General features: G+C 39.8%; 1 protein-coding gene and 2 long non-coding RNA genes across 7 annotated transcripts in view; 2 read left to right on the top strand and 1 right to left on the bottom strand.

Annotated features, from left to right (window-relative positions):
- Positions 1–1,968: 1,968 nt before the first annotated feature.
- On the top strand, positions 1,969–3,025 carry LOC137850324 (uncharacterized). Of its 2 annotated transcripts, none has more exons than XR_011092476.1 (2): positions 1,969–2,239; positions 2,342–3,025. It is a non-coding gene; the product is annotated as an uncharacterized lncRNA (long non-coding RNA). The 2 variants fall into 2 exon arrangements; XR_011092475.1 differs by having other exon boundaries at positions 1,969–2,244.
- A 3,014-nt stretch (positions 3,026–6,039) lies between these two features.
- Positions 6,040–9,065, bottom strand: LOC137849836 (uncharacterized). Of its 2 annotated transcripts, XR_011092091.1 has the most exons (3): positions 8,933–9,065; positions 8,541–8,685; positions 6,040–7,087 (listed from the first exon to the last, which is right to left on the bottom strand). It is a non-coding gene; the product is annotated as an uncharacterized lncRNA (long non-coding RNA). The 2 variants fall into 2 exon arrangements; XR_011092090.1 differs by lacking the exon at positions 8,933–9,065 and having other exon boundaries at positions 8,541–8,926.
- The window catches only part of GSAP (gamma-secretase activating protein), a 47,741-nt gene continuing 28,974 nt past the window's right edge, over positions 9,033–27,799 (top strand). For 2 of the 3 annotated variants that reach the window (XM_068669866.1, XM_068669865.1), the window contains exons 1-12: positions 9,033–9,261; positions 12,429–12,502; positions 16,607–16,663; positions 17,343–17,412; positions 17,786–17,842; positions 17,985–18,073; positions 18,471–18,540; positions 19,613–19,659; positions 20,403–20,507; positions 21,439–21,498; positions 22,210–22,253; positions 24,961–25,046. In XM_068669866.1, coding sequence (XP_068525967.1) covers positions 9,177–9,261; positions 12,429–12,502; positions 16,607–16,663; positions 17,343–17,412; positions 17,786–17,842; positions 17,985–18,073; positions 18,471–18,540; positions 19,613–19,659; positions 20,403–20,507; positions 21,439–21,498; positions 22,210–22,253; positions 24,961–25,046 — 844 coding nt within the window. In that variant the 5' untranslated portion in view covers positions 9,033–9,176. The remainder of the gene's footprint in view (positions 9,262–12,428; positions 12,503–16,606; positions 16,664–17,342; positions 17,413–17,785; positions 17,843–17,984; positions 18,074–18,470; positions 18,541–19,612; positions 19,660–20,402; positions 20,508–21,438; positions 21,499–22,209; positions 22,254–24,960; positions 25,047–27,799) is intronic. The other variant, XM_068669867.1, reaches the window with a different exon arrangement.

Raw genomic sequence — 27,799 nt, 5'->3', positions numbered from 1 at the left:
AAAAAGCTGAAGCTCAGCTTCCAAAATATCTGACGTGGTCCTTTCTGACCATGTCCTTACTGTTAGTGGGCCTTCAAAATACAGGAAACATGTATACCCAGAAAAGCAAGCATGTTCTAAATTGGCAACATTTGCAGATGACCAGTGTTTTTCAAAACAGGTTGATTAGAACTATAGAAAAACAGAAAAAGATGGTGAAACTACCACAACAGGCAATATTAACAGGCAAAGTCAAATGCTGATAAATGCATGACTGTGGTGATTGGAAGGAAGTCCTTCCACTCCTCATAAACATAAGGGATTCTACCTTTACCATAACCACTCAAGAAAAAGGTCTTGGCACTATAATAGACAGCTAGCTGAAGACACCCATTTATGGCCCACTCATATTCAAAAGAACAAATACAACACAGGAGCTACAAAAGACCATCATTAATATACTGATGATTCAAGTAGATAATAATTGCACATTTGCCATGAGTATAATAAAATATAGGAAAATAGAAATAAATGTTTCAGATGTGAGTGAAAAAAAAGTACCTTAGACTTACAAAAGCACCTGAAAAGTTGGAGTCTTCTACTTTAAAAGGAGAAAATAAGGAAATGAAAGAGATATGTAACATAATATTAATATATTTTGGAAAGAGTCAACTTTACATCAACAACAACATCAACTTTATCTATTTAGTATCTTTATAAATGGAAGAGTCATTCAAACAAACTGAAAAATAGTAGACTGATGAAAGTATTTTTGATGCAGACCCACCTTGCTACCCAGCTCCACTAATGACAAAAAATTTGCTTCCAAAAAGGTATCGATCTGTATCAGAAAGAAAAAAAAAAATGTTAGGGACAACAATACTAGTTATAGATCAAGAGTTTTTATTTCTGTATTTTAAGGATTTTTTGCATCTTTTCCTTTAACATCTAACAATACCAGGTCTATGATACCAATATAGCTAGATAACTGAGCTAACGCAGTATGACAGGAATGTTCCAACAATGTTGTTTGTGATTGACTGGTTATTTCATGACTGCACAGCACTTTAAAAGAATTATAATTGTATGCTATTATGAACGTTCATAATTTAAATTAATTTTCCAGAAGATTTGGCTCTTCCCAATGGGTAGCAATACTGACATAACTATGACATCAAATAACACAGTTTGCTATTGTCATATTGAGCTAGAGTAGTCACCTAACTGGGCATCAGTATTCAACTTAAAAATGATTATGTCTTGTTGAGAAAAAACAATTACTTTCTTTAGTAATAATTCTTATGATTCAGAAACTTGGTGACAGCTTTCTTCCAAAAACAAACAAACTTTCTCCCAAAATAAGGAGAATTCAGTGGTTGCACTTGTAGATGTAAAAACCTAATATAAGTGCACTCAGTTTGTTGTGGCACTGGAAACAGAACTAAGCTGCATATTTTTTCTCTTGTCTTTGCGTTTATAACATTGTAAAAACAATATATGCATCCTCAGGACTTGATTCTGTGACATTTATACCAAGTCCAACTGAGCTGGCGTAAAGCCTGCACCATCATACTGATGAGAATACACTCCCCAAGTCAGGTCAGTGAATAAAAGCTCCTCACATGAGCAAGGCTATAAGAATAGACTGCGGGAGGTCAAGGTCAGTGGTGAGTTTTGGCTGAGTCAGGGCTGGAGGATAAGGCCCTTATAGATCCTATAAATAGTTCATTGTTGAAAGGAGTCAGATTGAATTCTGAACGTATTTTGGAAAAACAAAACAAAACAAAACTACTGGGTGACTAACGAAGTACACCTCCCTAACTCTCTCTGTTTATTAATGTGACATTTGTTTGGAACTAATGTGTACAATAAATAAAAGATATTTTTAGGACGTACCAGGGAAATGTATTCAGATTTTGAGAGAACAATTTGAATGTATTTAGAGTACTTGTACTTTATCAAAGGAAAGGCTGTTGCAACATACAAATAAGGTATTAAAAACTAGTGGTTTCTGTGGATTCCAGCGGAAACAGGAAATCAGGCAAATGACTCTAAGAATGGGATTTTCACACCTGACTTATATCAGCTCAGAGCTGATATAAGACTCCTCTTACTGTAAGTGAAGAGAAGCAGGTGCCTCTGCAGATAACCCCACAATCAGGCCGGCAGAAGCTGAAGCAGGCCTGACTGTGCCCCAACACTGGGAAGAGCAGGGTCCCCCAGGGCCTTTGCCCACCGTGTGTGGTTTGTTGCCACCTCTGTACGGTATCCTCATTTTTGTGGGTGTAAAGGTTCAGTAAACTTGGTGGGTAGGTGATTTTACTGAAACCAGTCCCTCCTAACACCTGCTTTCTCTCCTCAGGGTTGTTTTTCAGTGGGATCACCTCTCTGGTCTGGAAACTATGCCTGTGGCAGATGGGCAATGGAGAAGAGCAGTGCTGCGGAAAAATGACTGTTTTGTTCAACCGGAGAGCTAGAGGAAAATGTTTGTCAGAATAGAGCAAAGGCTCTGAATGAGCTGTGCAGGTCTAACACCTCACAAGCTGCCAGTACAGGGAAGTCTTCAGTTCTGTTTCCCTTCCTGTTGCCAGCACCACGTTACCGCTACTTCCTTTTGCAATGGCTCTAGCACTTGTAAAAACCTTCTGTGACCTGAGACGTCTTAATCACCTGACAGAAAATAAAAAGTCAATAGATTTTATGTGGGCTCATGAGTAGAGCTGGATCACAGGTGTCAGATGTGCAGCAGAGCTGGCAAACATGGAGATGGGATGACCTGGGGATGAGGAGAGGAGAAAAAAAATCGAACTAGGGAAGGTCTGACATCATCCTCTCAATGGTCAGGAGTTGTTAGATCAGCTGCTCATCAAACCACACCCTCAGGGCCCCTTCTCATAGCATGCTATATGAGATCTAATTGCAGGCAGACACTGGAAGGGACAGTCCCACTTTCCTCCAGGCCTCCAGCTGCACATTGCTGGTAGGCATGACTGCAGATGGGAGGGGAGGCGAGGCCCAGCAACCACAATTGGGTTGGATTTGTAAAACGAGCCTTAAAATAAGTGCCAAACCTAGGCTGTATCATGAAATCATTAAAGTTGGAAAAGACCTCCAAGATCATCTGGTCCAACCATCACCCTACCACCAATGTCACCCAGTAAACTATGTCCCTAAGCACCATGTCCAATCTTTCCATTGCCCTCTGGGGTTCTTATATTTTTTTCATTAACTAGCAGGAGCCTAGACAAAGAAATTATACTAGAACCCTGTTTTTAAGACTGTTGAAGCTCAATAAGATGAAATTCAACTGATGCATTCATCCTGTGTTGTCTCTGGCTGTAGTCTCCACTATACCACGCTGTAGCCTTTCATTTTGAAAGAATGCAATTGTGTTAAATATATCTTTTATTTTTTTAAATAAACACAACACTGAAAATGAAAGCACATCTAAAAATGAATTGGAATTGATCTGCTGATAAACACATTATTATATCTGTTCCTTTTAAACAGTAGTGCATCTGTTGCAGAGTATTGACAGCGTCCATTTACAATGCAAAATGAAGTCAAAACTGAAAGATCATAAAGGAAAAAGGAGCAAGTTTCAAAACACTACTGACTAGTCCTAATGAGGCTGTAGCTGGAAGAATAAACACAGAGCAAAGAGTTCCTTCAACAGCTGTTGAGACCATGTGTGTTCGCAGAGCTTTCATCAGAGCTAGTAGGGGTTATTCTGTGAAAAGAACAAAGGAGCCTTAGAGCCTGGGCCATGAAGACAGAACTGGCGGAAACAAAAAGGCCACTTGGGATACGGCCACAGATTGCGTTTGGCCCTGGTCTGTTTCCCTCCTTCACTTTGAGGAATATCTTAATTGTTTTTGAAGTCTCCTCAACTTGAAAGGTGTTACTGGCTTGAGAGTGTTATTGACTTCAATGAAACTATTTAAAGAATAAGGTACAGTTCAGTATGAGCATGAACAGCAAGACAGATCTTTTTTTCATTAGTAGTTAAAAGACTATATCCTATGATTAATTATTAAACAAAGCATAGAAAAGACATGTCCATGAAGCATTGGGTCTGTACTGGATGCTGATTGACTTCAGAGAAACTACTCCGATTTATGTTGATATTCTTTGATTAAAGATACTGAATAAGATGTGATTCTCACACTGAAATAAAGATATTTTACTATACCACCATTGAATTATGGCCTTTGTTTTTACTGTAAAAGTTCTGATTTCTAATTGCATCTTATTTGTGTTTAATAAACATATTGACCACCTCCATCAGGAAAGCAACTTATTTATATTTTCTGTGTTCAACTGGTTGAAAACATTCTTCAAGGAAACAACTGTCTAGACAAGATCACAATAAATCCTCTGTTGCTAGAGTGGTGGGAAAAGAGGTTGTCCTTGGTAAGCAATGCTTTCAAAAGCAGTTATGAGCTGTTTGCCAGGCTGTCACGAGTTTAAATAATTATTTGATATATACATTCTGGTGGTTCCCACTAAGATAAGAAGTCTTAAGTACAATTTTCTGATGCGGAACACATTGATGATTTATGGCTCTTTATATAGCTTTTTCCTTCTCTTCTCACCATGATAGGCATGAACGAATCTTTATTCTGTCAAGTACCGAAAAGTATGCTGCATGGGTTAATGCCAAGTTGGCAGTCAATGCCACAGTAGCCTCATGCTTGCTTAAAGTTATGATTTTGTAATTCCTGCCACATTAACTTTTTGTAAAATAAAGATAGGTACGTATGCAATTAGCACAACAACTTTTGTCAGTGGCAGAATATCCTGATGTTGGTTTCAATATGATCAGTAGGGCCACTGTCCCTTGCTGGGGGTATGCTTATTAATCCTTACTCTGTTCAAGATCCACTTCAGCTAAAAATTCCATGGAGATCCTCCTGTTAATAAGATAGGAACAGATTCCTAATTTAAAATAAAAAGGTAGAAAAATTTAATGAGTCATTTTTTTTCTAAGAGCTTTATTTTCACATCCCTATACCGCAAGTTGCTGCATCAGGATTGGTTCCTGTGCCTACACACAGCTTTAGTCTCAAACCTAAACTATGATCATCAGAAAGGGAAACAAAATATAAATAGAAAGTGAAATTCATGATTTGCTTTCATGATGTAAGCAAAAAGGAAGCAAAAATCAGAAATGGCTTATAACACTAATTTCACTCGGCACAGGTGAGTATGGTATTTTTTTTTTTTTTACAAACCAAGATCTTTCTCCATCTAGCAAAGCTGACAGATATTATCAAGACTACGTCAGTACCTCTGTCTTAATTCAAAACCTGCTGAAGGTTTTTTTTTGTTTTGTTTTGTTTTGTTTTGTTTTGTTTTGTTTTGTTTTTAAGATGTTTAAGAATTTTCATCAAGCTTTCAATTTTCTGTATGTAGATCGAGGTGGTATTTTAAACTGCACTATTACATGAAGTATGCCGAATGAGTCAGTTTTGTGGTTTCTGAGGAATGTGTTGTGCTTCTAGGAATTCCGCCTGGATATTTGGTTCTGCAGACACGGCCTATAACATGTAGAGCCAGACTGCCAGTTCAGGGAATCATGAGCTTTATAGAATGAGATCTAAATCTGTGAATTATTTTTTTGCAGTCGTGAAGGAAATGGGTATTTGCATTGAACATTAAAGGTGGAAGTGTGAAAATAAAAACAGCAGGTAACAATGGGAACACAGGAAGAGAAAGAAGAAACACCATCCCAGTTAGAAGTATTTGGCACTATTCAGGTGACAGCTGCTGTAGCAAACACTTAGTGAATATCTTGAGGAGAAAGAGCAGGAGCAGATTAAGTTTCCTTTGTGTCATTGCAAATTCTCACGCAGGACAGTTTGTTTGCTCTGCCGCACCTTAAGTGTCAGACTGTGAAACCCCAAATCTGCTATTATCTGTTGTTTTTTGAAAGATGGAGTGACTTGTACATGTCAATAAAATAGCCACTCTGAGTTTCACTTTAAGATTAATGCTGACACTAGTTTTCAACATTTTATAATCTTTCCTATGGTAATTTAAAAAAAACATTACTGTAAAATTAAATTCAGAAATTGCATCACTTTCTGCATTTACTGTAAAGCTCATTTATTTGATTGGAAGTATTTCTGTATTAGACAAACACACAGGCAGGCAAAACATTTGTTATTTATTAAATATATTTTCAGGAGCTGAATGCAGATGTAGGTATTCCTAACGTACATCACGACTGTAAATTATAATGACAAAGTTAAGCTCTCAGAAATTAGAAATTGCCAAATACACTGTTCATCCTAGATAGCTGTCTTTGAAATATCATTCATCTTGTAGTATGCAATTCTTGTTCCTTAATATTTCACTTTTATTTGGTTCATAGGGTGGATCATGTTTTAGAACTGAAAGGAGATATAACAAATGAGACTGTTATCTGAACCAAAAGTGGTTTTATTATCTTTTTCTTTCTTTTTTTTTTTTTTTTTCATATAAGTGTGTGTGTTTTTTTTGAGGAAGAACAAAAAGTGCAGTTAATTACTTAATGGAATCCAAATGAAATTCCCAAGCACTTTCCAAGAGTCATCAGCACTGTTGGGCATTTAAGAGTCACATACCTCTACCACTGGAACCAAAAAAAACGAGCAGAGGTAGTATCTTTTTATAGGGATAAGCCACTGGAGAACAGTAGATTTTAAATAATTTGCTGGACAACAGAGAAGCTCAGGAATCACAGCTTCAGTTCTGGGAAGACTGTCTTCATTTCTACACAGGTTATAAACCTTTGTCTTGTCTTTCCAGATTTCCTGTCCCTTCTGTTCTGGCTCTGTGCTCCTATCAATTCCTTCAGCTCCTGTTGGCAATGTCTCCCTCAGCTCTACTTGGTTGCTTTTCTCATATTTCTGTGTCTCTGAACCCTGACAGTCATGTATCACCTCATCCTTTCCTGTTTCTCAAATCTTTTCATCCGTCAAGCTACCACTTCCTCCATCTTCTCACTGAAAAGACAGGGAAACTTCTCAGAGCTCTTGCCTTGGTTTCAGGGACAAATATCAGAGAATCTTCCAGGTTCTCAAGAGAGCGCAATAGAGGTGAGGTCCCATTCTATCCCAGGAGTCTGAAAAAGAGTATGTATTAACTTTAGGGAGATAAGACAAATATATTGGTCATACAAAAATAATGAACAGCAGGTCCTTTGCAGTGAAAATACAGTCTCAGAGGAAATTTTGTTCTTAAGTATTTTCTCAACAAGAAAGGTCTTTCCTTTCCTTCAGATTTTTACACACCTGACTATGAAGCCTTTACTTGTACAAACTTTTACAGCAATTTTCCTGAGTAAGGACTGTGGAACAAATGCTATGCACAGGCCAAGAGTGAACAGATCTCCTCCGCACCCACTCATCTGTATAGCCGCTCACCAGCTTACATCATATGAGAACATTTTCATTTTCTTTTAATTGCGTTGACCAGCTTAAGTCCCATGGCAGAGCCAGCAGTTACTCTGGTTAACTCCTACTGAAAGGCCTTTCACATATTGCACAAGATATTCTTCTTAGAAGAACAGCATCATCATATGATTCTGTCTGTAAACATTAGAGAATAATTCATCCATCAGCTATGTGGGCTGTCTTTCAAGAACTGTGCTAAGTGACACAGCTGATTTTGAAACAAGAGAACTGTGACAGTTTTTTTTTTTCTTCTTTCAATGAAAGACCATCAGACTGGGCAGCTATATTTTATTTTTTTTTCTTTTTCCTTTGCATTTGGAGAACAAAATTTGTTATAGGTACACACCTCCACATTTTTTGCTTTATGGTAGGCCAATGTAAAATCTGCCAGGTGGCCTCATCCTGGCCTTAACTGAACTCTGTAGCTCTGGGCACAGGAGATTTTCTCCATGTGAAAATTTCCCTTTTTGCACATAGTTAGAGAATCAGTCATTTCTTTGGCTTGGCTTCCCTCCTTTGCTTGCTTCTCTTTTTGAATCAACTCCAAACCTTTTTGAGTCAACTCCAAATACTCATAATCATGAATTATCCCTACCTCATCTCTTACAAAATGCATCCATTTGGGATCTTATCTCTGTTTTCTGTCTCTGAAATAAAAATTCCAGATTCTTGCACAATCACTTGATCCAATGAGCTCTAAGAAAAATGATGATTATGAAAGTTATGATAAACTTGTAAAAGTAGCCAAGGGAATTTGAGAGAAAGCACTTTTGCTTTGCAGCTGATCGTCAACTTGCCTCTCATCTGGATTTTGCAGTTGTACCAGATTCTGATCCGGCCTTTATAAAGCTTAGCAAGGAAGGAAAAAGCTTGGTACTGGATTACCTCTTAGAACTGGTTCAAGCTGTTCTGTACTTGCAGTACGGTAGTTTGGTGTGTGCTATTACAGCCTATCCACTTTTTCTGCCACTTTTAGCCACTGACATCACACAGCACCGGAAGGGAAATGGTAATTACAGGCATGCTATAGATAGCCACGAAGCAGCATCTTATCAGCACTGCGAGTATTTTCAAACGCTTAAAAAAAAAGAATGAAGTCCTGAAGTTCACACTAAGCTTTACCTCCTTTGCTCTTTCACGATTTCAAGGTGGATGAACAGCAGGATCACGCCAGAGAGGCCTGAGAGGACAGCCTGAGGTCCGAGCTGGGCTGCAAATGCTGTTTGTAGAGACTCAGCCTGTCTGACCAACAACTGCAATGTGCAATCTGGGAAAATAGGGACTGTTAATGGGAAACGCCTAACACTTCTGAGCTGAATGTGAGCCTGGTAATGATGACCAGAGCCTTTTACCCAGCGGCCACCAGCTGACTACACTTTGACACTGACTCCACAGGCAATTCCTCACGGCGCTGTGAGTCAGCCGAGCTTATGAACAGCAGAGATACACCACGGAGGAGCACTGCCTCCAGCTCCAACACACAACCCACAGCCCGCGGCTCCCCCTGCACTCACACCCACACGGGCACAAGCTCCACATCCCCGCTCCCCGGCGGGGGCCGGAGCGAGGCGGGCCGGCGGCTGAGCGACACCAGGCGGGCCCAATGCGCTCCGAGCTGCCCCGAGGGGCCGGCCCGTGGCGGCGGCCGCCCCGTCAGGAGCCGGCTGGGGGGAAGCGGGCAGCGGCGAGGCCGGAGCGAGGAAGGGAGGGGGGGGAGAACGGGGCCGCCCGATGGCGGCGTGAGGAGGCGGCGCCGCCATGTTGCTGCACCTGGCGGCCGAGTTCGACCTGCAGAGGGATGTGGGGCCCTGGCTGGCCGAGCGGGGTTGGGCTGCGGCTCTAGGTAACGCCGCGGCGGGGGGCGCCGAGGAAAGCCCCGGCATTTCCCCTTTCCCTCCTTCTTCCCCTCCCCTTCCCCTCAGCGCCGCGGGTAATGGCGGCGGCGTTGGGCTGCCCCCGGCCGGGACAGGGCGAGCCTAACCTCGCTGAGGGGGGCTCCGCCCGCGGGTCCGTGCAGCCGAGGGTGGGGGGGGGGGGGCGACAGTTTTGCGGGCTTCAGGGCGCTTTTTACACCCCCAAAGCTCTTCTGCACCTCACAGCGAGTTTCTTCTTCCTCGACTCTTTTTCGTTTTCTCAAAAAGTATTTTTTTTTTATTATTATGCCCGCTTCTCCCACCCTCCTACCCTTTCTGAGGAGAGAACCCCCCGCCACCTTCCCCCCAGCCAAAAATAAATAATGAAAAACAACACTTTTGTCTGCGCGGTGAAGGAGCGCTAATTAAAATTAGGTAGCGTTGGGTGTCACGCCATAGCGCAGTAGCGAAATTAGTGAGCGCTTGGTGTGGTGGTGGTTGGAAAAAAAAAAAAAAAACAAAAAACAAGAATGACCCCACTGTATTCTGGGCCCTGTGGTTTTTCACTTGTGTTTGTTCTCATTCATCTGTAGGCAAGTGAGTTCAGCGCTGTTTTTTTTTTTTTTTTTTTTTTTTTCTTCTCAAAAACTGATGGAAACTGTAGTCTAAAAGAGAGAGTTGCAACCCCATAACAATTGCTTCAATAGAAATAGATGGTGGTTGATGCACAATGTCGGGAACTCCAAACCTCAAGTCCTTCGGTTGCATTAGCTAACTTGCCTCACGTGTCAGGGGGCTGTTATCAAATACTTCTTCAGAGCTTCTTTGTTGTAAATCAAAAACTATATATTTTTTTTTGGTTTTATAAAAGCAAAGTTAATGGCCAGGCTGTCTCTGATGAAATCCGTTAAAAGTTATTTCACGGATACAAGGCAGTTTACTGACAAACAGTCAGTGCGCTATTCCCTGAAGGGTTTTGAGGTAAAACTCTGAAAATCTTGGAACGTAATCAATTCACCTGTGCATCTGTGTCATAAAGATATCAGAAAGGTGATGAATTGTGTTTGGGGGAGGGACAATGGCTTCAAGCTTTCTAAAATGCAATGCAGACTCATTGGTCAGTAATTGCACCTGATAATACGGAGTATTAGATTGGAAGGCGCATCTGAGCCAGTACTAACTTTTCCGTATTGTGTTTTAGGTTTTCTGTATAAAGACTTTTTCCCTCCCCTAGTGTGATGCTCATTTTTTTAGGAACATGCAGGTGAGAGGTGGGAATTGGTAAAGATTCATTTAACCATCAAAGGAATACCTATTCACAGAAAGCAACTAATTTTAGGAGTCCTGACACTTCTCTGTGAGTAATTTCAGGTGCTATAGTTATTCATATTTATTATTTTTGCTGTGGAATTGAAAACCCCTTGGTGTAGTGTGTGAGAATTTCTAACGGCCTGGGAGCTGGGAGTAGCTGTGATCAAGGGAGGGGAGTAGTAAGTGAAGAGAACCAGCCTTGTTCTCTATTCCATTTATTTTTGTATGAGCTGCGTATAATGGCCTTCAGGAAATCAAACTGCATTCTCCTGAGTATGTTGATAAGAGTTGTTTGCTGGGCAGGCAGGTTGGGTTGGTTTTTCTTTTTCTTTTTTTTTTTTTTTTTCAGCCCTTCATCTGCTATTCTAAGCTGTGGAGATGAGGAAGAAGTGTTAATTCTGCATGCAAAGTTCTACTGCAGGATTTCCCAAGGGCAGGGATGGTTGCCACTTCTTCTTTGGCTGCGTATTCCCACCGACACTGTTCAGTGACATCAAATTTGTTTCCAAAACAGAACTTCTTCAACATCTTTCTTGATTTTCCAACATAGAGATCTTAGATTCGTTGGCACAGAGATTTCTTGTGGACCTTCTTCTCTAGCTAAATTTTATTCTGAGAAAGTATTTTGTGAGAGAGGCGTGATTTGCCTAGAGGATGTTGTAATCTTGAAAAGTTTGTGGTGGTTGCTAAATTCTGGGAAGCTTCTGCTAAAAGAAGAGTGGAATGTATGGTTAGCTGAGACTTTCTCAGTTGTCACTGGCTGACCTTAGCATAGTGGTATTGTGTACTTCCAGTGATCTGAAACCAGGAGAAGGTGATGTGTTTTATGCATGTAAGGATTTTTTTAGCCCTTTCACAACAAAATTATTGGCCTCTGATGATATTTCTAAACACCATCTTTCTTGTCACCACTAATTCGTAGTATCAGGCTCGTGAAACTAACTTTCATGCTGCTTACTCCTGTCAAGGCACAGTGATAACTGAAGTAAGTAGCATTGAACTTGACTAAATGTGTGCCAGGAGTTGTGGAGAGTTCTTGATCATGCTTACCAAAATACAGGGGACCTGTATCTTAAAACTAGAGCCAATTGTACATCTCTCAAGCTTATTAAGAGCAAAATTCCTTCTTCTAATAAAAGTTTCATCTGGGATCAATACATGTGTAGTGCCTGTGGTGATTAGAAAACAGAACGCAGAATCGGGACAAGATGCGTTTCTGGCACATGGAGTATAATATTTTCCTTCCTCCCAACTCCCCAATGTTTTCTTGTCCTACCTGCATTGCTTAATTCCCTTGTAGCTGTAAATATATTGCATATGTGTTTTGTTTGATCTTGTGGGTCTTGTTGCTGTAGAGCTAATCTCTGAAGACATGGTTTATTTCCACGTATTCCTTTGGGGGGCTGAGGGGGCGGCTGGGACAAGTGATGCTTTTTCTCATGCTTAGTTCTATCTCCCTGTACTGCTCTGAGTGCAACTTAACTGTTTGAATCATGTGTATAATGCAATTTTAGTTTTCTGGGAGTGTAAACCACTGAGTAATCACATTCTATTTTCATCAGAAAGGATTGTGGCAATTTCGGATCACAATTGTAATGAGGCGTTAGGAATCTAGAAATGTAATTATTTTCTGTGTGCTTTGAAACCGTACCTATTTTTTGAAGTTTATGAGATTTAAATCACAGTCTAAGAAATATTCTGTCTGTCTTTACAGAAAGTGGTAATTCTGGCATGTACAAATAAGCATTTATATGTAAAAATGTACTTAGCACCTTTGCATAAATTGTGCATATGTATGATATACATGCTCAAGTGAAAATCTTGTGCCTTTTGATACTTATTTCAGATACTTCTGAGAACTCATCAGCACTCCACGTTGTAAATGTTGAAAGAAATGGAAAAATTATTTATACCTGGAAGGTAAATCTCTCTTGGAGCTTAATGAAAATATTCCTGAGAATATCACTGTGTGTGTGCCTACATTTACTTGAGTCTCTGCATCTTAATTTTTTGGGGGGTTGGAGGGGTTAAAACATGAAAACTTGACTGGTTACTTGGAGGTTTGGGCGATGGGAAAATACCCATCTCCACTTCAGACAAAGGTTAAGAGTGATGAAACAGAGAGTAAAGTACTGACTGACGCGATCAGGTCATAGGGTTTTTGCTGTTGATTTTTTTGGGGCCAGAATCTCACCCTGCATGAAAAAAACATTTCTTTAACAGATAAACTCTTCATAAGCAGCATGTTCTTTCTCCCTGAGAGTTTCTTAGGGAGGTCTGACTCTTAAATTCAAGTGCACTGCTTCAGTTAAAGGTTTAATCCTGCCAATAACTATGTTAAGACACCATATATGTAACACTAACTCTGCTTCTGTTTTTCTTCTTTGTTACTTTAAGATACATCTATAGCACTTCATTGCAAGTACTAGGAAGTAATCTTAGTTTATTGGATGTTTTGAAGTATGTAGCACTATCCTTTTTAATATAGGGTTCTGCTCTCATGGCATATATATCACTTTTAGATTGAAATTCATGTAGTACCAAGGCTTTTCTAAATGGTTTGGGAAGGCTTCCCCTTGAGGGGACAAGCTGTGGTTCTTCTCTGTGCAGCTCAGAGAAATCTGGAAACCCAGCTGGATTCTGGAGGGTCTTGGTTCTTGGGAAATATAACTGCAGACAGCAGGCTCCAGTAGGATAGGGCTGTCCTGCATTCCCCTCTGGCTCAATAACACTAAAACTCTCCAGCTTTGCTAGGGTTAAGGGAAGAGGTGAGGCCTTCAGCAAGGTATAGTGCATTTCAGCTGTGGGTGGATGTTTCCTTTGGTACCAGCGAGGGGAGGGGAGACTGTCAGGCAGCAGGAGTCATAAAAACAGTGCTCAACAAAGTGTTATTTCTTTTAATATTACTCAAATCTCTAAAGATTTAATAAAGACAATCTACCTAGCTCCTTAAAGGAGATCTATGTATGGGTGATGTTGCTGCTGTCCAGCACCTGTGGAATATCACACCAAGCTTGGAGTAACTCCTTTCCTTCTTGGACTTTTGACAGCAGAGTCTGGCTGCCTCGTGTGGTGTTCCAGCTCTTGCGGCTGGCAGAAGAGGGTAAGATTTAGCTCAAGGTTGATACATCTAAATGTAGGTGTCTGCTCACATACTAGGTGTCGAAGATGTTGTTACAGTCAGCGCAGATCTGGTCAAACTAGGGGATTTTAGAGAAATGGCTGCTTGTGGCCTCTGCCTTGGGAGGAGGTGTGTGAGGTGAAGAAAGGGGGACAAATATTTGCCAGGCTCTAGTGAATGAATTGGCCAATGACTTGAAGGAGGATTCAAACACCTAACCCTGAATTTGGAGGTAAAGCCAACACCAAAAATGTTGGCTGTTGTTTCTCTTTCCTGATTCAGGGAATGAAGTGACCTCTGCAGCCTTTGTGGCAGGAATGGCTGGGTGACAAAGGCTGGGAACTAGGGGTAGCAAACTGCACAGCTCTGCTGCAATTTTCACCTCTGTTATGCTAGCCTGAAGGAGGTGCTGCTGCCCCTTTATTTTCCTGTTCTCTCAGCATTATAAAGTAGTCTAATCTCTTTCTTCTTGAATGAGTCAGGCTGCAGAAGGAAGAGCCAACATCTGGGTTCTTTCTGTGTTGAGAAGATTGCTGACATAATCAGTTTGCTTTACTGTAAGTGTGGTTCATTCGTTGTTTTTTTCACACTTGCTATGGGCAAACTGGAAGATGCTTCCTGGAGTGTTTTCACAAATAGCAAATGTGTCTTAAGGTGGTGTTGCATTAAATGTGTGATGCTTCTCCCAGTGGAAGTTGTCTGTAGCGTGTGGTATACAATTCTTTCCTGCCCCTTTCTTTTCTGTTCTTGTTGTGGTGACAAGAAGAATGTTGACCTACTAGAGTGAGTCTAGAGGAGGGCCATGAGGATGATCAGAGGGCTGGAGCACCTCTCCTGTTAAAATAGGCTGAGGGAGTTGAGGTTGTTCAGCGTGGACAAGAGAAGGCTCAGGAGAGACCTTACAGTGGCCTGCCAGTGCCTAAAAGGGTCCTGCAGGAAAGCCGGGGAGGGACTCTTTGTCAGAGGGTGTAGCGATAGGACAAGGGGGAATGGCTTTAAACCCAGAAAGGTTATACATGTAGGTAGATTAGATTTAAGGAAGAAATTCTTTAAGGATGGTGACACAGTGGACCAGGCTGCCCAGAGAAGCTGTGGATGCACCAGCCCTGGAGGTGTCCAAGGCCAGGCTGGATGGGGCTTTGGGCAACCTGGGCTGGTGGGAGGTGTCCCTGCCCATGGCAGCGGGGCTGATGCCATGAGATGATCTTTAAGGTCCCTTCCAACTCAAACCATTCTATGATCAATACAAATTCCACTTGTCGGCTGGAACTGTTGGTACCAACTTAGATGTAAATTATTTGTTTCTGCAGCTGATGCAGACATACCTTGGGACAGAGATACCTTAATTCAGGACCGAAATTTTAGGACTGATAATTTTGTTTCAGGAGTGTAATGGTATTTCTAAATGTCTCTTCAGAACTAGAAGACCAAGTGCCTTCCTTCTGAAATCGGGAGGGTGGAGAACGAGCTTTATTTTCAAGTGTGTTTTAGAGTATTGCATAGTACTCTGGGTTTGAAAGCATCTGTCATTCATGATATTGAAAGTTGGCATAAAGGAAGATGTTTGTAACAGAGATAAGTGCTAGTGCCAGGGCTTCTCCTTTGCAAAGCTGGAACAGGAATCTTTGCAGGAAACATGAAAGCAGATGTATTAGCTTCTGCACTGGGCTGGACACTGATGTAGCCCTGCTACCAGTCTTGTAAAATGCATTTTTCAGTAGTAAGTACAGAGGATGTTAGAGTTAGACACATTTGGAAAGAATGGCAATTTGTGAAATCACTTGCTTAGCCTTAAGCTAGCAGGCTTGAAGCCCGTGTCTTAACATAAAGGCATTTTGTTTCCCTTGTTTAAGCTAGAAGTCAAAAGAATTTTGTCACAGCCACAACAGTAATGAAATACTTAGAAATAGACCCTTGAGGAAGAGAATACTCAGGCTTTTGTTTTAATTTCACAAGGCGAGATGCCTTAACTTTGTAAATAACCATAGATTTCTACCCTTTCCCCCCCACCCCTCAAGCTGCAATTAAAAACAATGATGTTCATTGTTTGAGTACAAACGATGTGGCTGGATTTAATTCTGACAGTTTAGCAATTTAGTGCATATACCTAGAGCGTATTGATTAATGGATTTCAGCTTGATTTTCAAAACAAGATATGCTGCAAGGCACAATTAGTTTTTTTTTTTTTTTTAATTAAAACATAGTTTGGAGATATAAGGCATATTAAAGAGTACCAGAAAGTTAAAGTTTTGGTCTGTATAGCCTTAGAGTGTCCCAAACATTGCATGTTGCTATTGATAAGCTACAAAGGGTGTATATTATGCTTCTTTTCAAAGGCAGCAGCCTAATGGTCTCATTTGAGCTGTGAAATACTATTTAAAGGCTGAATATTGTTTCCTAAGGTAGAACTGAAATCCTTTTTCCAGCCTGCAGCCAGATCTCCGGAAGCTGTGTTTGATGATGGTTGATGTTTCTGTGCTCCGTTTTGGCGTGATGACCCAAGTCTGTGAGATTTGGAATAGCAGCCTTAAATCTTCCCAAGGCCAGTGTAGTGTCTCCTCTCATTCCTGCAGAGAGATCTCTTCCTTGCTAACTAAACCAGTTTAGAACCGAAGTAAGAGAGGCAAGTGGCATATGGCACAGCTGGTGGGCAGTGGATTGGCTACATTTCAGCTTTGTCATATGTGTTAGTTCTGAAAGGGGGAAAAAAAAAGCTCACCACATTGTTCTCATTTTTGCCTCTCCTTGGAATTAGATAATTAACTGCCTGTATTACAGGACAGGGAAGCGTATGAGGATGTTTGCCAAGGGAAGGGGGGAAAAGAGGAAAGAAGGGTTGGAGAAAAAGCAACAACTGTTTAAACGTGTGTGCACATTCAGTGTTGATTTGTTTTCATCTGTAGGGAAATCAGAGAGAGACCCATATTGGATTGTACGACCCTCAAACTAAAGAAAATGAGGTGAGAGCAAAACTGTGCTTCTGACTGGTGAGGGCAATGCTATAGGATTTTAGATTTTGATGCCTCGAAACACAATGTGTCAACTCCTTAAGCATTTAAATGTTTTTTTTTGAAATGGAGGAGAGAAATGAAAGGTACTCACATGATGCTCAGCAGTATTAAGATTACAGAACATCTTGGGAGTAGTAGTGTCGTGTTTGGAGTCTTGATTTCTAAACAACCAGTTCAAGGTCCCCTCTTAAACACAGCATGTGCCCTTAAAAGTAAATGATTTTTTTGTATTGTCATGTGTGCCTCCTCGGTCTGTCTGCTGCTACTATTTGTGAGAAAAAAAATTAAAACTGAATAATGCACCACAGTTCAGTGGTTGGAACCGTGATAACGGGTCTTTGCAGGTGTCCCAAAACAGTATGAAATGGGTAAGATTTCATACTTATGTAAAGCTTTGCTGTACGGCTCTAGTGGCAACTAGAGCTCAAAAGAACCATTAAGAAACAAACAAATGAGGAAAAGGAGAAGTGACAGAAGTGAGGCTTGAAGTTCGTCTGATTTAAGAGGGATTTGCTTTAGAAATGAAAAGGTGAACTGCTCAGTGATGTTTTCGTAAGGAGTAGTAATTAAATGGTTATCTTTATGTAGTTAAAAATAATTTATTGTTGCTAATGTATTTCCTTTATAGCACCTCTATATGTTTGAGAGAGATCTGCGCATAATCAGTTGTTCAGTCAACAGTGAAAGGACGTTACTGGGTAAATATGTTTCATTATTCATTTTTTTGTCATCATTAAAGATGATTTAGGTTATTTGTATGATGCATTTGAGTTTATAATTACATACGGGTCTGTTTTGAACCCTGTGTTGCTCGTGTCAATCTATGCATTTGAGTGGATCTATCACCAAAAAATGTAGGTAACAATCCTGTCATTACTGTTACAGTAAAAGAAAAATCTCCAACACCCCTTGCTCACTTCTCTTACCTGCATTTATGTATGTCTCCTACATCTGGGGGAGCTTCTGTTGCTTCTTAAAATGCATATTTTTGTAAAATGTTTGTGATGTTTGCTCTCCAAGAGTATTCAGTAAGATTAATAGCATGCTTGCTGTGTTCTTTTTCTGGATTAGCGGTCAGCTTCCGTCAATACACAGAGGAAGAAAGAGTGAGCCGGCTGTTACAGTCAGGTACTACAAGTGGATTGTTTTAATACTGTTAGAAGTATTTTATTCTTTCTTGTTTCTTTTTTTTTCTCTTAGTGATAAAAGTGTATATATATATATAAAAAAAAAAGAAAAAAGACTTATCTAAAACATGTTCTTTTTGCAGTATCCAAATATTTAACCTTGCTAATTGAAATTCATCCCATTAATAATGTGAGAGTCCTGAAGGCTGTGGATAGCTGCGTTCGAGTACAGGTAAATCATTCAAATAATCTAAATGCAAACCTTCTTAATGCAGTGTGGACAAAGTGATAGAGTCCAGAAAAGTCTCATGTTTCTTGCAAGTGTTGTAAGGGAGATAGAGATAATGTAACAAAAACATTGGTACACTAAAAAGATGAGAAACCTTGTAAAATGTTAGAGGTAGGATTTATCTAAGGTGTAGGCTACTTTTTTCCCCTCTCTTCAGTCTCCCTAAGTTTGCGATAGTGATTGATGACTCAGTCTGTAATAAAAGCTGTTCTTATTAATTGAATGTCATGCATGTGCTTGGCTTTATTTAAATATATGTTAACTATTCAGCTAAATATTTTAAATAAGTGCTGTAAACAACTGTAGTTATTTACTTACTTTTGTGAAACTTTCTGTATAGTTCCTTTATCCAGTTGAAGGCAGAAATACTTCTACAGAAAGTCGCCTCTTGCTAGTTTCAGAAGATAAATGTGAGTTAATATTTTGAAAGTACATTGTCATTCTTCTCCTTTAAGATGCCCATCAGGGATTGTTTTTTATAGTCATTTATTGGGGAAAAACAATGAAAAGAAAGTATGAACTATTCTAGGTATCCTGAATGTCTTTCAAAAGCTATATGCTTTAATGAGTTTTTTTCAGTGTTGGAAGAATGGACAGCTTTGCATTTTTTTTCTTGGTTCATGCATTCATCAGTCATCATAAATTCTAGAAAAGCTACGTTATACTTTTATAATTGCCTGTAGAAATTTAGAATAGCCCCATTGATTATGACAAATGGATTCTGATTTAATAGCATGACAAGGGGATGAGAACAGGACAAAAGTTCCTTGGATTTGGCTTAACATTGCATGTTGAGCCTCATGTAGTGGGAGTTTCAGCCTAGTAAGTGAGAATGGATAGAGGGGGACACTTGCAAAAGGCAGGCTTGCCTTTACTCTTATCAAAGACTGACATGGCTTTTCCCATCTTTTTGTAGAGGCCTGTCTTTTCTGCTAAGCTACATGCCAGTTTTTAGGTAGCTGGAGTTAAGTAGGTAGAGTTAATCTCATAATCTGTTCACTTAGGGCTTTGATCAAAAACAGTCCCATTTATAAAATCTTTCAGATTGATTTTGCACCCCTAACATAGGTAGACTAGCAGTAACTGTTAGCAGCTTTGCATGGGAAGGCTTGCAAGGTGGTTCTCCTGGTAGGAAGTGAAACAGGGCAAGGGCAGCATGCAGCTGTGCATGCTCTTTCTCTGCAAGCATCATCCTTTGCTTGGTTTGGCATGTTTCATGTAGCACTCTTCTGACAGTGCTGCAACGATGTGGGCAGAGGACTTTGCCCTGGGTGGTACTGCTGATGCCACCCTCTCAGGAGAGGAAGAGTCCAGGCCTCTGTGTAGGCACCTCTGTTCATACATCAAATATCTCTTGCACTGAGTTGAGCTTTCTTGGGTCTAATGGGCTCCCATAACATTCTAAGAGGTGAAATTGTTTAACTATATAAAAACACGTAAAAAATGTATGTTTTTACTGAAATGTTTTTTATTGTTTTAAAGATATTGAACAATTTGATATTTGTGTTGCTGTGGAAGAACACAAAGTGGTAAGTCCTGAAAAATCTTGAGTTTTGAGAATGTAAGCATCTATCCTTTAATTTTAGCTAATTGTTTTGTAACTTGGCAATTTATCCTGCTAACCACAAAGCTTGTTTTAAAAAATGTATATCAAGTAATCTATGAGGAAAGTAACTTTGTTTCTGAATTTGTCTGGATGTTAGAAGGAAGAAAACATAGGGTAGGTTTATTTTTAAACCATTCAATGTATTTGTAGAGTCACCTTCCTGACTTTGCCTTCTGGGAGTCCAAGTGTCCCAGGAAAAGATTCATTAAAAAAAAAAAAAAAAAAAGACACAAAACTTAGAGGGGAAAAAAAAAGATTGGACCATTCACAGTACTTAGAGTCTAATATGTTTTTTGCCTTTCAAACATCAATTTATTTTCAGCTAACTGAATGTGCATGTTCTACTTAAAGCACCTATTATTAGTAAGCATACATCTAATATACTAACAAATTGTGTTGCAGACCCCAATGTTTCATTTTATGGAGAAAATACAGACTCTGGAAATACTTGGTAGTTGGAGTACCCTAGAAACTTTCTGATCTTGAACCTGAGCATCTTGCACACAGCAGAGGTGGCCCTTGTGCTGCTGACACGTAGCATATTCCCTTCAAGCACCAAAGTATTTGAGCCTCTTCTGTCATTGCTCTTCTCTTTAAAGCACAGTCTGTGTGTAATCATTACAAAACCTAACTTGATGACCTCTAATGTTCTTTCTTTCCCTTTAGGTGATTCAAAACTCAGGTCAGCTTCCAAGAGCCAGAGTTGCAGATGATCTCATTTGGGCACAATGGGATATGACGGAACAGAGACTCTTCTACATTGTTCCAAAGGTGAAATCAGTGTTATTCTAGTGTTTTTGTTCCTGTCTGTCTCATAACAGAGAAGCTTTCTGAGAGTGTGGTGTAATAATAGTGTGAGTTTGGTTTCCATTATAGGCTGTCTTGTTATTGTCTCAAATAACCCAAATCAAAAGCCAGGCTTGCTTGAACAGCCATTTGTGCATAGTAATTGCAGGAAGACTGATAGTCTCAGTGCTTCCTCTAAAAATGGATGGGTTTGTTAGTTTTCTTGGCTTTAAAAAGGTCTTTTGTTCAAAAGGATCTAAATCTACTAAAAGTTGTGGGAGTGTATTGCCTCTTTTACAGAATTCACATCTGAAAAGTATGCTGTACACAGGCTTACTGAATGTACCAAATGAGTTCAGTCTTGGCTAGAAATGCTCAAACTCCTCACTTTTTTTTTTTGTTTGCTTGTTTGTTTTGACTGAAGGACTACTTGCATTTGATGTATTCTGCATAAATGAAAGTCTACTTTTCTCAGCTTTTCTTAGCTGCCAAAGAAGTGTTAGGAAATAACAGGAAGTGAACCGTGATGGAGAAACACATTCCTGTTTTTGTTTGAGAGATCCTTTTTGAATTGACCAAAATAAGATATGGTTCCTTTTGCCACACAGGTAGCTGTGAAGAAGTTTTTGTTTAACATTCTAGAATGTGTGTGTGTGAGACACATAATGCTGTGTTGAAGTGAGGGCCCACGCAATTTTATATGATTGGTAGATAATGATCTGAGACAGGAAGGAAGTATGTCAGAGTGCTATTGTGGGGGGTTATATGTGGTTTTTAATGTCTTCTTTTGTCCCCTAACTTCTGCATATTTGTTAGCAAAGCGTGTTAAGTGTGTAGAACGCTGGGGAATCCACTTTCCAGTCTATATGATGTGCATATTTTTAATTAGTTAAAGAACATATCCTCTTCATTCTAGGAATCAAGGTGTACTTTAAAATGTGTCCAGTTTTACCCTGATGAAAATTTTAACTCAATAGTAAGTAATTAGAATTTTATTATATGCTAGTTTTGAGTTGGATGTAATTTTATCTTCCAGGCACTGATAATGAGATCAGTTTCAGTATCTGTTTAATCTTCAAAAACAGACGTTTTGCAGAGGGAAACTGGTTTTGTTTTTTCCTTTTTTGTGTGTTTTGTTTTTTTGTTCTTGTTTTGTATTCTTTTCAAGAATTTATGCATGCATATTCAGATTGCACCATGGTAAGGTAATTTCAGAGGAATTGCACAGATACTGACCTAGAAGTATGTGATACTCATGGTAGTACACTGATTCTATACTTGGGTATTGAAAATCAGGATTATCAAACACTAGATAAAAACTGTGGATTGCTGAGGCAGTTTTCAGTGAGACAGAAAAATCTGTTGCTGTCAAAAGACAGAGAACATAAAAACTAGAGATACTGAGCATACAAGTACCACTAAACTTTTATCCCAGGAGTTAAAATTTGCTCTAACAGAAGAGGTTAACTGTCTCACAATTGACACGCGTATCTTCTAAGAGTCTTTTGTGACTTGTCTGAGACAGTAAGGATTATAAAGGATATAAACTTTTTTTTGGTCTTTGTTAAAATGTTGAATCTGTTGAAATGTGTGTGACACATTTTACTGGGCCGAAATGTTAAACATAGTTCAGTAATCATCCTGATCTCACTAAATAACAGGTTTGGTTTTGGTTTTTGGTTAACAGTTGGAATCACACCTGGATATTTCTGTGACTGACACACGAGTAAAGTAAGGATCTGTTTGTTTTCCTTTTAATATATAGAGTAATATTTTATAAAGTGAAGTAAAATGTGGTTTAGAACCATAGTATCTTTGCTTGGAGTTACCTATTTGGGACTGGAACATAAGAATAATTTGATTGACACTTTTTTTTTGTCCAAACCTCCAGCTCTTCTCATTTTCATCAATGGTAAAATGTAATTTAATCCTTGAATGCTTTTTTGGTGCTGTTTTCAAAAATGATTTGTCTAAAGAGCTAGCCATATGTTAAAACATCATTTCTCCGAGTATTTGGTACCTAGTTAAAGAGAGTTGTTTCAGTCTTGGGCATGCTGTAGTAGTGATGTGGAAATTCCTGTCAAGGGAAGCTCTCCATTTTTAATTGCTGTTACATGTTTTACTGGGCAGTTAACCAGACCAGTAGCAGCTTTTTATTGTCCATGAGGCACTGCCTGTGCTGTTCTTGTTCTCCAGCATGCTATTTCCAGGCAGCCTGCAGTTTCAAAGGCTAAGACTCATAGATTCTGACTACAGTGACTGCATCTGAGCTTGTCTCCTTAAGGCTCTATTAGGTTCCCTCTTAACTGAGGAAGAGCAGGATAGTTTGTCGTAATTCATCCCATCCTCATCTATCTACAGTTAGTTGAATTTATGTTCCAAAAAGGCCTGTTCAGATATCTGAACGGTTAGTGATATCAAAAACTGAAGGTAGCTGAGTAGCATCCTACCCAGAATGGGGTGCTCAGGATGTCTCAGCACTATGCAGAACGCTCAGCATAGTGCTCCTGCACATGCAGGTTGCCCAAAATGGGCAATATATACTGTTATTGTTAGTACTGAAAAAAAAAAATCCAACTCTAAGAGCTTCGGTACTTTTTTTTTTTTTTTTTTCCAAAATTCTTGCAGAAAACCTCAGGTGAATCTCACTACGGGAGCCAAATTCTTTTGGTAAGGGCAGAGGGTAACCAAACCAACAATCCAAAAACCCCCAGCCCCAAAAAACTAACAAACCCATCCAGACTGACTAGAACTATCTGTTGTACGTTCTGCATGGGAAAACTAGGACTTCTAGATCTTAAAGATATGAAAATATAACTGTAATGAAGCTGTGCCACAGGTGGTTCAGGTTGAATTTTAGGAAAAGGTGCTTCAGTGAGAGGGTGCTCAGGCACTGTGACGGGCTGCCCAGGGAAGTGCTCACGGCACAGAACCTGATGGAGTTCAAGAAGCATTTGGATAATGCTCTCAGACACCTGGTTTTTGAGCAGGTCTGTGTAGAGCCATGAGTTCATAGAATACCCGAATGGTTTGGGTTGGAAGGGACCTTAATGACTGTCCTGTTCCAACCTCTGCCAGGGACACCTCCCACCAGACCAGGTTGCCCAAAGCCCCATCCAGCCTGGCCTTGAACACCTCCAGGGATGGGGCATCCACAGCTTCTCTGGGCAGCCTGTGCCAGGGCCTCATCACCCTCAGAGTAAACTTCTTCTGAGTATCTAATCTAATTAATCTCCCCTCTTTTAGTTTAAAGTCATTCCCCCTTGTCCTATCGCTGCACCCCTGACAAAGAGTTCCTTCCCAGCTTTCCTGTAGGGCCCCCTTTAGGCACTGGAAGGCCGCTGTAAGGTCTCTCCCAAGCCTTCTCTTCTCCAGGCTGAACAACCCCAACTCCCTCAACCTGTCTTTGTAGGAGAGGTGCTCCAGCCCTCTGATCATCCTTGTGGTCCTCCTCTGGGCTCATTCTAATACGTCCATGTCCTTCATGTGCTGGGGACCCCAGAGCTGAGCACAGGGCTCCATGTGTGGTCTCACGAGAGCAGAGCAGAGGGGCACAATCACCTCTCTTGCCCCACTGGCCACGCTTCCGTTGATGCAGCCAGGACATGGCTGGTTTTCTGGGCTGCAAGCACACATTGCCAGCTCATGTTGAGCTTCTCATCCACCAACACCCCCAGGGCCTTTTCCTCAGAGCTGCTCTCAATCCATTCTCCACCCAGCCTGTGTTTGTGCTTGGGATTGCCCCGGCCCAGCTGCAGGACCTTGTACTTGGCCTTGTTGGACCTCATGAGGTAGCACAGGCCCACCTCTCAGGCCTGCCCAGGTCCCTCTGGATGGCATCCTTTCCCTCCTTTATATTGAGTTGGATTTGATGATCCTTGTGGGTCTTTTCCAACTTGGGGTGTTCTGTTATTCTTCCAAAAAACATTAAAGCACAACCAACATGAGACAGAAAGAATATCATGGCATCACACGTTCCATGTGAGCATGATTTTTTTTTTCTTTCCTTTTCAAGTACTTCCACTGGAATTGGTGTGCCTGCTTGCAGATTTAGGTGTAGCTTTACAGATACAAGAATGGTTCAGCTGGACTGCAAAGCCATAGAATTCACAGGCATAACAAGTGACAGGATTTCTGATACTTCTTCAAAACTCAATTGCACATCAAAGTTGGAATGGTTGGGTTATGCTGCAAGAAGTGCATATGAAATCATGCAGTTGTAATAAGAATTGTTGGTTTCTGGTAACTTCACAGTCTTGTGATTCTTATAGCTAACAGCAACAAGCTGATCGCTTAAAGCCCGATTTAACTTGCATTAGAGAATGTTTGATTATAGTTCAATTAGTATATTTTTATTATATTGCAACTGTTATGGTCTTTGTGATGAGTCATTGTGGATGAAGAACTGATTTATTTAATGGTCTTTATTTGCTCATAGACTAGTGAATTTTGGATATGATAACTGCCAAGACCAAGATGTTACATCCAAATCTTTGAATCTTCGGGTTTTTACAAGTAAAGCAGGTAACGAATAAATACAAATGTCATATTGTAATGTTCTCCACATGTCATTATCATATAGTGTAATCATAATTGATTACAATTTCTTTGTAATACATTATATACATGTATAGTTGTTACTCTTTGCATGTGTGAGACTTCTTTATTCCTTTAGAGTATACGTGACAGATAAGAGGGAGAAGGCAAGTAGTTTTGTGTCCCAGGAGGAATCAATAGCTCTTTACAGATTGGAAAGTTTTCTAGCAATACCCCTAGGGGAAAAAAAAAAAAAGACAAACATTAGCTTCTGGTAAGTATACAGTTTAGTCTTTCACATTTTTGGTCTTTCTAAATATTTCATAGAGGTTAACCACGTTAACTTTTAAAACTACTCAGTGTATTAATCTCTAACCTCATTAATAAATGCTTAATTTTAAGTACACAGCTTTTTTATTGTTTAGTTTGGTTACCCTCTGAAAGCTGTATAACAAGTTAAGCTGAAGATTACTTGGAGTTTTACATATTAACACAGAGACAGTGACTTAGAAATTTTCTGGTAGTTCAGCTCCAAAGAACTGATATAGTGCACCCGTACAGCAAAATGTTTCTGATTAAGCATTTTCTTGTAGTTTCAGAGCAGGGGCAGTCCTGAAGCTTGGTCATGTGTTATAGAGCTGTTTAATGTTAAAGCTGACCAAATATGTGTTTGAAAGTAAATGCAGGGAAGGTGTTGGTGAGGTCTGTTGTCTGGGTATCTGGCATTGCATGTAACCGTGTTACAGAGTGCATGTGCATAAATGGAGCATCTACATTACAGATTGCAAGAGTTTGACATAAATGACAGTATGTGATAGTGGGTCCAAGTATGTGATACTTGGTATGTACTGAGCATGTGATACTTAGTGGTTTAATACATATTTGTTAGTATGTTCCTTAAACCTTTAGGATATAGGTTTTAACCTGCATCCTAATGCATCTTAGAGCTTTTTTTTTTGGTTAAAAACCAGTCTCAAGAGACATCTGTTCATCACAGACACCTACAATTTCAACTTCTAAATTAGACCATACAGCCAAGCAGAGTATCAGCCAAGCAGATGGTATCTGGTTTACCTTTGATTAGTCCAGAGTTGTGTAGAGGTGTGATGTGTCGCGATAGTAGCTTTGTATCTCACTTTCTAAGGATGCTTTTGTGCACATGGGTAAGTTGCTGAGGTATTTGCCAGTTGCCTTGAAGTGACCATGAAGGCAAGTCAAGTGAAATACAGTTTCCTTATATGTTTTTTTTTTCTTACCAAGGCAGACGGTACACTTAAAGATTACAGGGAAGGAATTAGAAGCAGAAGAAAGCCAAATTTCCATCTAGCAAATGTAGATTAGGTTAGTTTTTCTCCGTTAGCAAGACTGAGTATTTTTATGTGCATTTCATACACAAACTGCCTGTCTAAGAATGGAAGAGGTTATTGATTCATATACATGTTTCCTTTTAAAGCTATGCTTTGCTAGGGTTTGCTTAGAGTCAGTCACTTCCTTTTAGGCCAGGATGAAATTGTCTTCCATCAAATCTATTGTTTGATTACCCTGAAATAAAATGCTATTTTCCATCTGGCAATGCAGTATTTAAATTGTGTGGAACCTTTCTCATGCTGAACATTGTGCTTAATGTAAAACACATAATTTGACATTTACTAAGTTTATTGTATGTGGCTCTTCACTAGTTGTTTTTTGAAACTGAGGATGACATTGCACGGTTTATTTGGAGTAATTGCAGTTCAGAACAAATGGTTTTGGCAGTGACACCATATGTAGTTGTTCAAGGATGGTGTGGGTATGTGAACTGAAATTCCCTCTTGTCTTTCTTGCTTATGGTGATTTACAAGACAAGACTGCATTCTCCTTGGGGCACAGACTATGACTTCTGTGGAACTGCTAGCATGAACTGCTAGCATGCTTCAACTATCAGTGCTGATATCCTATTTGTATCGTTTAGCTATCACTGGCAAAGAATGATTGGCATAACTTCTAAATGGAATGTTCCATGCAGCTTCCCATTTAATGAACTATTTTTGGCTACTGCCAATCTGATCTCTGAATGAAATCACTCTTTATTTCTCAAACTGCTGCAGTAGAAGAAAAGTAGCCCTGTTCCTTACACTTGGCAAAACAAGACAAAAAGTCTCCAGATAAAAACTGCTGTGTACTTCTAGATTAGCTTACATCAAGTAGTTCTAGTCTCAGAATTAACTTTATATGCTCAGAATTCAGTAATTCTTCAAACAATACTTGGCTGTTACATTTTCTAATGCTTTAGAAGTTAAATTTACTTGGTATTCCAAAAAAATGCAGGTAGTAAGATGAAATAAACACTGAGTTACTCTCACCTAACTTTAGCTGCCTAAAACCTAAGCATTTGGACTCTAACTATGTTGAGAAATAGGCATCTACAGGGGATGGTTGCTGCTATCTGTATTTTATCATTTGCTTTGTAGAAGGAATCTAAAGGAGAGATGTTTGCATGGCTGAAGTTAGCTGCAGCCAGTCATTCTTAAGCCAACATAACTAAACAAAATGAGCTAATCCAATGTCATTTTTGAACTGCGGTGCTCAGATGCCATGTTGAAAAACTCCTACAGCCTTGCATCCTAAGGTTCTGGACAGAAAACAGGAATTTGAAGTTAGGAAAACTTCCTGTGTCCATATGTATTTCATATGAAACTCTTTGGTTTTGGTGGTATGATGTTTATAAATGAAGCAGCAGAACTGCAGTTGTTTTCGTAATG

This window comes from Anas acuta, chromosome 1 (assembly GCF_963932015.1).
Source record: "Anas acuta chromosome 1, bAnaAcu1.1, whole genome shotgun sequence".
In the NCBI taxonomy this organism is placed as follows: domain Eukaryota; kingdom Metazoa; phylum Chordata; class Aves; order Anseriformes; family Anatidae; genus Anas; species Anas acuta.
The sequence above is the reverse complement of the archived record's forward strand: the minus strand, read 5'-3'. Positions and strand labels throughout refer to the sequence as shown.